Source organism: Amblyomma maculatum, unplaced genomic scaffold, assembly GCF_055883805.1.
Source record: "Amblyomma maculatum isolate TAMU_Amacu unplaced genomic scaffold, ASM5588380v1 scaffold_35, whole genome shotgun sequence".
NCBI lineage: Eukaryota > Metazoa > Arthropoda > Arachnida > Ixodida > Ixodidae > Amblyomma > Amblyomma maculatum.
This window is the reverse complement of record NW_028146760.1, coordinates 121,805-133,750: the sequence shown is the minus strand read 5'-3', so window position 1 is coordinate 133,750 and position 11,946 is coordinate 121,805. Positions and strand designations below refer to the sequence as shown.

General features: G+C 43.4%; 1 protein-coding gene across 1 annotated transcript in view; it reads left to right on the top strand.

Annotated features, from left to right (window-relative positions):
• Positions 1 to 11,743, top strand: part of LOC146170843 (uncharacterized) — a 12,102-nt gene extending 359 nt beyond the window's left edge. Inside the window, exons 2-4 of the mRNA XM_084586740.1 lie at positions 1,946 to 2,084; positions 6,836 to 6,941; positions 11,567 to 11,743. Coding sequence (XP_084442866.1) covers positions 1,946 to 2,084; positions 6,836 to 6,941; positions 11,567 to 11,672 — 351 coding nt within the window. The 3' untranslated portion in view covers positions 11,673 to 11,743. The remainder of the gene's footprint in view (positions 1 to 1,945; positions 2,085 to 6,835; positions 6,942 to 11,566) is intronic.
• Positions 11,744 to 11,946: the final 203 nt, after the last annotated feature.

Genomic DNA, 11,946 nt, shown 5'->3' with positions numbered 1-11,946 from the left:
CAGCATCGACACCGCTTTGTTACTACCGTATAATAAAAAAAAGGCAGACTTATTTTTCTTAATGGTCTGAGCAGGAACCTGTGAGCACATGCACTATTTCCGGGCGCTCTACCCTTAAAATCCTGACACAGGCGGCGCGATGCTATGCAATTGCCACGACATGATAACATCTTCAGATGACGTAATTTTGAGTTCACCTTCCTCTAAGATGCTCGTGATTTGTTTGGACGTAATGCTAAAGGCTTTACAGCGCTATCAGTGCAGAGAAAGTCTGTCATAGGTTTCGCAATTGTAAAAGGAGTGCGATATGAGTACAAGCTTTGTCTTCCCGTACTTGCTATTTGTGCGAGCAATTTTTTTGTTGTCCAAATAGGCAGGTGTGCATGATCTGAGTAATAAAGCTAAGCTCTGTCCATCATGCCTTCCCTGTTCGTAGGTGGAAACAAAATTGAGCACTGTCAGTGCAAGAGGAGCAAAGACAGAAGGGGATCTAAGACACACGCAAAAAAGAAAAAGGTTTCGGGTGTAAGTTTATAATGATAGGGCTGTTAGTGCAGAAAGACATTGATGTAGAGCACACATAATGATTTGTCAGCAGGCATGGTTCACCTGTGTACAGAGGTGCTTTGGTGCAATAAGAGTCAATTTTTTTTAATACGCTGCTGAAAATATGTAAACTAGAGTAATGTGGTTGGAATGGTTCTAATTCTCATATTTCAGTACGGAAGAGCAATTAAACCACTATTTACTTAATTCTCGCGTCGTGTGTATAAAAAATGTAAGCAAATGCGCCATGTATATCAAATTCAGGTTAAATATTCCTGCTTCTAAACTTTTACCAACCTATAATGATTTGTTTTTGTATATTTGGTCATTTTAAACGTACGCATCCCCGTTTAAGACCACACGAAAAAAGAAGATGTACGATAAGAGTAATTTATATGCCATGTTTGCTCATTTTTTGCCTTTGCTGAAAAAATTATAGCATTGCAGAAAAATCAAGATTGACTGTGGAGTGACAACTAATGTTTAAATATCAGATTCTACAGCTTGGTTCACCTTAACGATGCACCACGTTCACATTCAAAATCACCAATACCGACAAATCCTAAATGAGGTAAGGTGCCTGATGAAAAGAAGACCGTAAAGTGAAAATTGCATTCATGAATACTTATTTACAAAGGTTACTGCTGCTAAATAATTCGGCCCAGTTCGAGCGCATTGAATGTTTGTCAAAAATAATGAACCATTCTACTCATACGCTTCCAGTGATTAAAATGTCATGCTCTATATAGGTTATCTAAAATGCGTCATAAATTTCACATTGGCTGGCGATGTGCTCAGCACTTGTGGAAGACATTGAATATGGTAAAACTGTGTTAGGAACTGAGTGCGCATTTTAAAGAAGTGATGTGTTAGAGCACCAGGCTCTTCAACCTATAAACTTGCGCCTCCATTTTGTGAAATCGTTAGACCGTTTAAGAACCAAACGTTCGTAATTGTTTTTAGTTTTACTTATTTAAATTCACATTCGTCTTTAAATTATGAAACATTATTAAAGCACCACAAATTTAAAATTGTTATTACTTAGCTCAAATTAGAGGGCTTCCGTCTGTAAAATTTAATATTCCTTTATTCAAAAGTCACATAATAACCGTCAGACATAAGCGGTGGAGCTATTCAAATACGATACGATATATTGTCAGCACCAAACTGAATCCATTCGGCGAAACCAGGAACAAAAATAATAAATGCAGCGATAAAATATTCTCTGTGTAGGCTATTGCAGATACGTGGAATTTATAATTGCAACCAAATCAGAATATTTGATACAATATTAAAACACGAAAAATGGAAAGCAATTCATTTTCTTTTATCTGGTTTTGATTTTAGAAATTTCGACGTCATCTTTTAGTTATGGTTAGGGTATAAAAACGCCATGTAGCCTCAGCTCCATCGTATTCATAACAGACGAATCGCATTGAGAACGGTCAGAGTGCGCACCCTGTTGCCCTTTCTGGCCATTTCTCTGACACTGGCCGTCATCTACTGCGACAGCAAAAAGAGTGGAAGGAAATCCAAGGGTATGTTTATGAACTTTGCTTTTTATCGAAATATCAGCAAGTTTAAAATCAAGGCATACCAAACAATTGATTTAGCACATTGCTTTTGGATTAACCAAAAGTATTATGAAGTATCGTCATTTCAATGCTTTCTTTCTTAAAAGTGGTATAATATATCATTATCACGGTGCGGGATAAAAATCCTTCATCGCTAGGGTATTAGATTCATTGGTACTTTTCGCAATATGTTTCCCAACTTTTAGCGTCTGAACAGGAGCAGACAGGAGCGATGGATACCTCCTAAGATTTTCTAGATAATGTAGTGGCCCAGATAAAGATAGTAATGGCGTCTGAACAGGAGCAGACAGGAGCGATGGATACCTCCTAAGATTTTCTAGATAATGTAGTGGCCCAGATAAAGATAGTAATGAAATTCATCAGTAAAATAATAAGGAAAATCATCAACGTAAGTAGCATTCAAAAGAGGACTAAAATAATTGCATACTATTTTTCCTTAATCTACGTGAGAAATAAAATAGTTTCCATAGCAGATGAGAATTGCTTTCAATTTTTTCCTACTTGATTCCATACTTTTTAGAAGGTAAGGTACACGTATTGAGTATATATAGCTAGGTAAGGAATGCGTTTAACCCTGAATAGCTTCAATATGTGACAAAAAACTTTCTAAAATGTTCGTATGAAAAATGAAGAGGGCAGTTTAAGGAGAACAAAGATCTAGTGAGCATCGTCTTTTAAGACAATGTTCCTACTACACCTCAGATATGTACAATGAGGAGAGACTGACAGGATAAGACGGGCGTTGTGGAGCTTTGCGCTGATTTTTGAAGGTTTTTAAGGTTATGTAGCTTGAGTTTTCTATGCAATATAAATCTTTTGTGATCATTTATTGCTCTCGTTTGTCCTTTTTAACCCCAATCCAACAGTGACATTGCCGCACATGTTCACACGTGAAGTTAAATATTTTCATCCTTTTTTTTTCCTTTAAAACCTATACTATTGTGAGGCAGAAGAACGCACCAGCAAATTCACCTTTTTACTTCAGGTAGGCCGAAGCAGCAGCTACCGACTAGCCACAGCTTAGCAACACTTCGTCTTCTTCGCACGACCCGAAGACCGATGATGATTACGCTGAGATGAAGATGAAGGTCACTCACAGTGCTTACAACATTCCCCCTCTCGAACGAAAGCGACCATCCTGGTCGCAAATTAAATCTTAAGGTCGGCGGTTAAAGGGTTTCAAGCGCGACACGTGCACAATCTCGGTGCCGCGACACCGGCGATCGCGAACAGGCGATGCAGGTGTGATGAGATAGTTTACAGGGGAAGTTTGTTCCAGAACCGTGTACGGGCCAATAAAACGGCTCAGAAACTTTTCACACAGGCCGGGGATGCGAGTAGGTGTCCAGAGTAGCACTTCGTCTCCAGGGCGGAAAGACACTGAGCGATGAGTCGCATCATACGTGCTTTTCCTGGAAGCTTGAGTGGCTTCAGTTTGAAGGCGGGCACGATCACGGCAGTGGGCGATACGAGACACGAACTGTTCGTGGGAAGGCGCGGCAGAAGGAGTAGAAGCTGTGAAGAAAGATGCTTCGAGGGAGAAGGTAGGATGGCGGGCATAAACAAGAAAAAACGGAGAGTAGGTGGTGGTTCGTTGAACGGCAGTGTTGTAGGCGAAGGTTACAAAGGGGAGTAAAGAGTCCCAGTTGTTGTGCTGAGGGTGAATGTAGGTGGATAGCATATCAGAAAGGGTGCGATGAAAGCGTTCCGTGAGGCCATTGGTCTGAGGGTGGTAAGGAGATGTAGTTTTATGCACCGTGCCTGAAGCATGAAGCACTGCGGCGAGGACGGTGGAGAGGAACGACTTGCCACGATCGCTAAGGAGGAGGCGAGGGGCGCCGTGGCGAAGAAGTATGGTGTGGAGGAAGAAGTTGGCGATTTCGGAAGCGGAGCCGGAAGGAAGTGCTGCGGTTTCAGCGTATCGGGTGAGGTGGTCAACGGCAGTAACGACCCAGCGGTTGCCAGCTGGAGTCAAGGGCAGGGGTCCATACAAGTCGATTCCGACGACTTCGAAAGGTGTGGAAGGACATGGGAGAGGTTGCAAGAGACCGGCAGGAGGCGACGTAGACCGCTTGCGTCGTTGACAAGGGATGCAAGACGCTACGTATTTTAATACTGAGGTTGAAAGGCCAGGCCAGAAGAAACGACGTTTGATGCGGTCGTAGGTTTTGTGGTACCCAAGGTGACCTGCGGTGGGGTCGTCGTGAAAGGCTTGTAGAACTTGAGGACGCAGGGAAGAAGGAATTACGGGAACCCATGTGTGGCCCAGTGGGCTGTAGTTGTGCCAAAATAATGTGCCATCCTGTAACTTGAAATTTTTGAGCCGACGACGGAGACGGGCATTTGGAGGTCTAATAACACCGCTGAGACTATCAATCAGCTTTTGACAGTAAGGGTCAGCACTCTGGTGGTGAGCAAGATTGCAGGGTATATCTGGCATGGGAGCAATAGAGGCGGCGCTCAAAGACTGCATAACTGTAGGGTTTAAATGGCTTGACTCCGTTGGGACAGGAGAGGAATGCGAGGACATGGGTTGCGACGGCAAAGCAATAGGGCAACGAGAGAGAGCGTCGGCGTCCTTGTGCTTCTTGCCCGATTTGTAAGTGACAGTAAAGTCGTACTCTTGAAGGCGGAGGATCCACCGCCCGAGACGACCGGACAGATTTTTCAAAGTGGATAACCAGCATAGGGCGTGGTGGTCAGTGACGACTGTGAAGTGACGGCCGTACAGGTAAGGACGAAACTTCTGAACAGCCCAGACGACGGCGAGACATTCTTGTTCGGTAATAGTGTAGTTTTGTTCCGCAGAAGTCAGAGTTCGGCTCGCATAGGCAACAACATTTTCTGTAGAGGTGTTTTGGCGTTGCAGAAGGACAGCGCCAATGCCATGGCTACTGGCGTCGGTGTGCAAAATTGTCGGTGCTTTATCATCAAAATGGCAGAGGACGGGACCCGAAGTCAGAGCACGCTTCAGAGTTTCAAATGCTTCTTCGCAAGCAGGAGACCAGATGAAAGGCGTGTCGTTGTGAAGAAGCGCATGTAAAGGTGAGGCAATAGAGGCGAAATTGCGGATGAATCTGCGGAAGTATGATGCCAAGCCGAGGAAACTGCGGAGATCTTTGACCCGAGTTGGACGGGGAAAGTGCAGCGCAGCAGCGATTTTTTCAGGGTCAGGCTTAATTCCTTCGCTGCTTACGAGATGGCCAAGAACTTTAATGGATTTTGATGCAAAACGGCATTTCTTCGTATTTAGCTGTAGGCCAGCGCTGGAAAGTGCTGTCAAAACTTCATCGAGACGAGTAAGGTGATCAGGGAAATGACGAAGAAAAAATGACGATGTCATCTAAGTAACAGAGACATGTTTTCCATTTGAGGCCGCGGAGAACTGTGTCAATCATACGCTCGAATGTAGCAGGAGCGTTGCAGAGTCCAAAAGGCATTACATTGAATTCGTATAAACCGTCCGGTGTTGCAAAGGCGGTCTTCTCTTTATCATCTTCATTCATGGGGATCTGCCAGTAGCCTGATCTTAAGTCAAGGCTGGAGAAAAATTGGGCACCTTGCAAACAATCGAGGGCGTCGTCAATTCGAGGGAGGGGGATACACATCCTTACGAGTTATTCTGTTTAGAGCACGGTAATCTACACAAAAACGAACCGAACCGTCTTTTTTTTGCACTAGCACAACAGGCGATGACCAGGAACTAGACGATGGGCGTATGATGTTGCGTGCAAGCATGTCAGCAACATTTTCCTGAATAACTTTGCGCTCGGTTGGGGAAACACGGTTGGGGGGGGGGGGGGGGGGGGGGGGGATGTGACTGCGCCATGGCGGTTGATGTGCCGCCAAGAACACGACCGGAACGGAGCTCCAGGGGGTGCCGCGTTGAGGACGCTGGGATCAGGAGTCACCTCCACCACTTGTGAGGCAGAAGAACGCACCAGCAAATTCACCTTTTTACTTCAGGTAGGCCGAAGCAGCAGCTACCGACTAGCCACAGCTTAGCAACACTTCGTCTTCTTCGCACGACCCGAAGACCGATGATGATTACGCTGAGATGAAGATGAAGGTCACTCACAGTGCTTACACTATATTCATAGCGCAGAGAAAACATTTACTCTTGCCGACTTTTCACACCAAAGTGAAATAGCAAGGCCAATAAAGCAAGAGTTAGCTTGACCTGAAATAAAACCAATGAAGCAAACAGGTTAATTAAGTTCGAAACTTTCCAGAATGATAGCAATACCCTTGTCCCTGACTCACTGAGAAGAGTTTAGGGGCACAATAGAGACGTTCCTAGAACTTTAAATTATTGCGGTTGCTTTTGATAACTTTTTAATAGAGCACCCGCATGCGGTACACCTAATAGTAAGCTGGCAAAGTGCGGTGGCATATGCAACTGCGACGGAAGCTTTCTCTAACTATTTTAAAGTAGAATTGTAAATGCTAACGGAAAGCTAAAAAAGCAATTTTATTTAGGAAGCTCCGATCGTTTAGCCATGTTTTTAAACTTATCTGTAGATGTATTATGGCGACCGACGCTGCAAAACGATGAGCCTAAAAGGAAAAGATGACTATCCACTCAAAGGGCAATGACATAAGGCTTCGCTACAGTTCTTGCTAGTGACTGATGTCTACAGGATACAGTTTTGCCGTCAAACCGTCACGTTTTGATCAAAGATGAAATATTTCAGGCAATTGTGAATACGGGGACAGAAAGATACCAAATGGCCAGTCAAGAAATCTACAAAACCCCTGCGTCAAGGTGAAATGTAACGATGGGACTCCAACTCTTACCGAGTAAGTGACTGTGGCCAAAATAAGCGGTCTGTAGGTGAAGCAGCGCGGGCCAGGTCTAGGTCGACGTTTTTCGCTAATTTTATTTTCAAAAACAGCCACTAGACGCACCAATGCAGCCCTAAGACCTTCATATGTGATAATGGCGCCAGAGCAGTGGTTTTAGTCGTAGTAATCAAGGTGATAATAGTAAAACTTTTTATTTGGTATTTGAAATATAGCGTCCAAGATTACTTTCACCTGCCATAACAAAAAGAATTTGTCTTCACAAGGTAGATTTCAAGTATGTTGAAGGTGGATTAGGGGTAGGGTGTGGGATAGAAAGGAGAAAAAATTGAGGGAGACATTGAGGAATATGCACGAACTTTTCATCACAATTGGGGGCGATGGGTCAGAGCAAACAAAAGTACAAATACTAGTTTATTGTTGTATAATTGTTTTGGTGTAGATTCTGCGAAGGCTGCGATTGAGGGAAGGAGAGAGATAGTGGTTTGAGGCAGAGAGAATAGCGACGGGTATATTGGTATTCTTGATAGGACGGCAATGTTGGCTACTAAACCAGAAGGCTGTCAGGAACGCAAAATGGGCACAGTCTGCTAATTGCTGAAGCTGAGTTACTAGCCTCCGAAACAAGCTGATTACAGAGATCGTTTTCAGCAGTCCCGGAATGCCTAGGAATCCACCTTAACTTAACTGTACAAGCATTTATATCCACAGCGCTATAGCAAGGTCTACATGAATATCCGGGGGTTGTTTAAGCTTTTGAAAGGCAGAGCTTGGGGGGAAGTGTACAGAGCAGATTTCTGGGTCAGGGGAAATTGAGCGAATTGCTGGTTGTACGCGCAGTGAAGAGTTACAAGGCACAATTTTGCGCTGCTTTTGATGGACGGCCGCTCGGTAAAAGAAAGAGCGTCAGGGGGAAAATATGCGCAGATTTGAGCTCCTGTACCAGAGATGCACGTGAGGTGGGAGGCGTAGCTGTAGGCTGGTGCCTGACTGGCTGGAGCTCGGTTGCTATAAGTATTTATTGCTTGCCTACGTTTGGAATGAATGATTGCGAGCAATGGCCCAATAAGGAGCATGAATACATGAAAGAATCTGAAAGACAATATGCAGATGATGAATGTGAATATAAAAAAGATGAATTTGCCTTGCTGTGGGGAGGAACGACGAGTAAGGTTACCAATGAGGTGAAGCTCAAGGAAGTAGCGCATAGTGAGAAATGCGCCAGTGACGTAAAGACGTCATGTGAAGTTTTCTTCGAAGTGTTTGGAGAGTTGCTTCGCAAAGAATGTGGAGGGAAAACCAATTTGCTAATTTGAGTTTAAGCAAAAGAAGATAAGAACTGCAGAAAATGATTTTGTTGACCCAGGACCATGCACAAGATGACATTCGTCTGCCTGGAAGATTAGCAGTGTCGTTGCAACCATATGACAGAGCTGATCGGTTAGGCGTAACAGATATAAAGTGCTTGGCATAGACTGTGCCCGTTTGCGACAAATAAAGTGGCATGGCACAAACATGACACCGTGGAACTGCCTCGACGGTTTCTGAATTGAGAGCAAAAAGGGCACGGCTGCTGTGCGTGTGTTGGCTTTTATAGTGGCAGTGGGGAGGGGTCTTCTTTTGTGCTTACTGAGCCTGGCAGTTAATAGGAAGGTGGAAACAATGTCGAAACCTCGCTTAAGTGTAGCGTCAGTCTCTCCAGGTGAGTTTAAGGCGCTCCAACGAGCTTTGTCATCCGCACAGAATGCATGTGCAGGTTGTAAACGCCCTCGATTTGAAAGGTACGCATGTGAAGGGAATGAATTCGGATAGAGTGCAGCCTGTAAGGAGTCCCCAGGGTTAGACTGAAAGACGCAGAACAGAAAGGAACGAGGTTTTACATTATATAGGATCTCAAGTAGATATGTGTAGAAGCAGAAACTGCACTCTGTTTTAAATTCATAGCCTCGAGGAAGTGGTAGTAAGATATGCCACAAAAATATTCCGGAAGTGCACAGCGATCATAGAATGCACCAAGGTCACATCAAGAATGAACGAGGTCTGTTTTGAAGTGAGCAACATGCTCTGGAAATAGATTCGGTGTTGATTACCGATATTGGAGGAACAAACGATTAGTTCTAGAGTGGAGCCAGGTCTAAGCTCAAGGAGAGCTTTAAGGAAACAAAATTACTTCACACGCAGCTTAATTAAGAAGTTTTTGTTTGCTTTGTACTTGCTGTATATATAAAAATTGTTTAGGTTCTACAAGAGAGCTTTGCAAGACCACTCTATACTGTTTACTTTGTACGTTTTGTTTGATTTGTTCCACGTATCCATGTTCCACGAGTATGTTTTATAAATATCCACCTGTGTTTCGTCACTGTAAAAGGGGCCTTGAGCGCCTGCAAGTGAACATGTTTCACTTTTTGCTCCTGCCTCCTCCGTTGATTATTTTTCTGATGGAAATAAACTGTATTTGAATTGCGAATTACGAGAGTTTACTGCTTAGGTACCGAACCTCGCATTAATTTTATACCAGTATTATCACAAGTGACTCAGGGGATCTGAATAATATTGTGAAATACTTGAAGATAATTTCTTCTATGACGTAAATGAACATTATCATTCATTAACTGTATATTGTTTTGTGTGCTCTCATGATTACTCGGTATAAAACTTGCATACACCTATCCTAAATGAATGACCACTAGACAAAAAAGTTGTTGAAATAGAACAATAAAAAAATCATCAATGTCGGGTGATTAGAAGCGAAGCCGAGAATTCCTGTCACACAACGCAAAAAGCGAAATTATGATTCAAATTTCTGTCTTATGTCAAGATTCTTACATGTCGCCGTTAAAAGAAGAATTTCGGTCGTATGTCACGATTCTTACTATGTCGCTGTTCAAAGATGAAAACGTAACCTTAACTACAAGCTGGAAAGTTGCCTCACGCCCAATGATAGCGTTATCTTTCCTGTATGATATCTACTAACAGTACTTCTAAAGCCTCCTAGAAGGATAAAACTTCCAAGACCGATATTGAAAGCATGCACTGAAACGAAATTTTTGTGAATGGGCAATTTTAAGGTAATGAAAGGGTAAACATTTTCGACAACACAGAAGAATCTGCACAGGAGAATGACATAAGCCTTAGCGTTGCTGTGCTGTCCGCGAGATGTGTCAGCGGGATTTCGCGAGGGAGGGATACCTCGCCATTTTATTGCGAAGCAATACTACTTTATCTACCACCTCAGCCCGTCAAAAGGCGCGGCGGTGGCAGCCACGCTTGACCTTTAGCATGACCTGGCTGTGTGACGTCATACCATCTGTGTAAGAGGGGGGCTCAACTCGCGCCGTCGCCTTGCGTTGTGGCAGTTACGGCCTGACTCCGTTCCTCTCTCATCACCATGGTGAATATAGCACAGCCAAGCATCACCACAAGCGGTACAATAGTAGTACCACGTATTGCTTCGCAATCACCAGGCTTAACCTAGCTAAGCCACAGCCAATTTTTTCCTCTAAAATAATTATGGAACGCCGGTGAACTTTGATGCGGTCAACGGAACGCTGGTTGTGTTCGACGAGGGGCTCACGATGTAGCGTGTGGAACAGCAACGCTCAGGATTTTGCATTTCTTTCCTGCAGATTCTGCAGTGATTTCGCAGTTTAGCAGAACATATTTGGTTTATTGCCTCAGTTTACACATTTTGTTTTCATTCCCACCCATTTGTGCATGCAAATCACGCCCTTTACCGCTTGTTTAAGTTCGAAACTTTCAAATTTTCCAACACTGGAAGTTAGGCCTTCTTCACCGGTAATCGCGTACAATGGGACCCCATTTGGACATCCCCAAAACCCATCCTGGAAATTTCGATGTCGTACACTGAATGGGCTCTAAAATCACCTAATTATCCAACATGCAGCAAATGTTTTCCCCAGCGAGATTTGTTCATCGTCTATCCAATCCAAACATTTTTTTTCTTATACCTTGATAACTAGTTTTGTTAGAACGTAATCGTGATGGCGAATTCTCGTCACACGAAACTGTAGACATAGCTATAGACTTCTTACGCATTAGTAATTTTATGCCGCTGGTCAAGCTCCACGTGTCGTAGACGATGAGCTCGTTGAAGCGCAACGATTGAGGTTCATGCCTCCATCAACTTGAGCAGTGTAACAATATTTATGCCATGGCTTATTTCAATGGCTCTGACCAGCTTAAACAACATGGAGCACTTTAACTTGGGCGCAACCAGACAGCAGGCTTCCATTATCGTTTCTGTTTCGACTAAATCGAAAAGAATCCATCCCAGACAAACGTTGTCTCATTTTCTTCAGTTCAGTAGCCAACTGAAACAATAATGAAATTTGAACATGTTGGACCTTGAATTGCAACAATAATTAGGGTAGACACTTAAAGCTTCCTCTTTACAATTTCAATAAACAGATGGCTGTGGGGAAAAATAAGCCATCAGCACAAAAGTGCTGATTAGGTCGCTTCAAAGGAAGACAATTACTGCATCGTTACTGCAAAGCAAGATATTTAAATCTTGTTCTAAGTCTATGAGGCGTCTCAAATGAAGTAATACTGCTATTCAGGAAAGTCTCTGTGCTTATAAACACCTTATTCTTTCTGCCAAGGTGCCCAGGAGTAAGCGTGAAGCTTGAAGAGCGTCGTAGAGGAAAACGCGGTGGAAAACGGAAGGAAGGTGTTTTCCCTCAGTGCTGTGAGGAAGATTCTTCTTGAAGAGAGCCTACGAAAGCAAGTTGCGGATTTAAGGAGACATTTCAGGGAGACCCTTGGTAATCATCACAGGAAGAAAACATTGAAATGCCTCATAGGTAAAATAAATCAGATAGAACAGAATGCCCTGTTATTACTATTTCTTAAGCTGCAACTGCAGGAGCTCTGAAGCCGCAAATGTAAGCCAAGGGTATCTCAAACCTTAACATCAGTGAAAATAAGGGGCATTCAATGCATATAAGAGCTCAATAAACTGCGGACTGGTGTTCTGCATGTG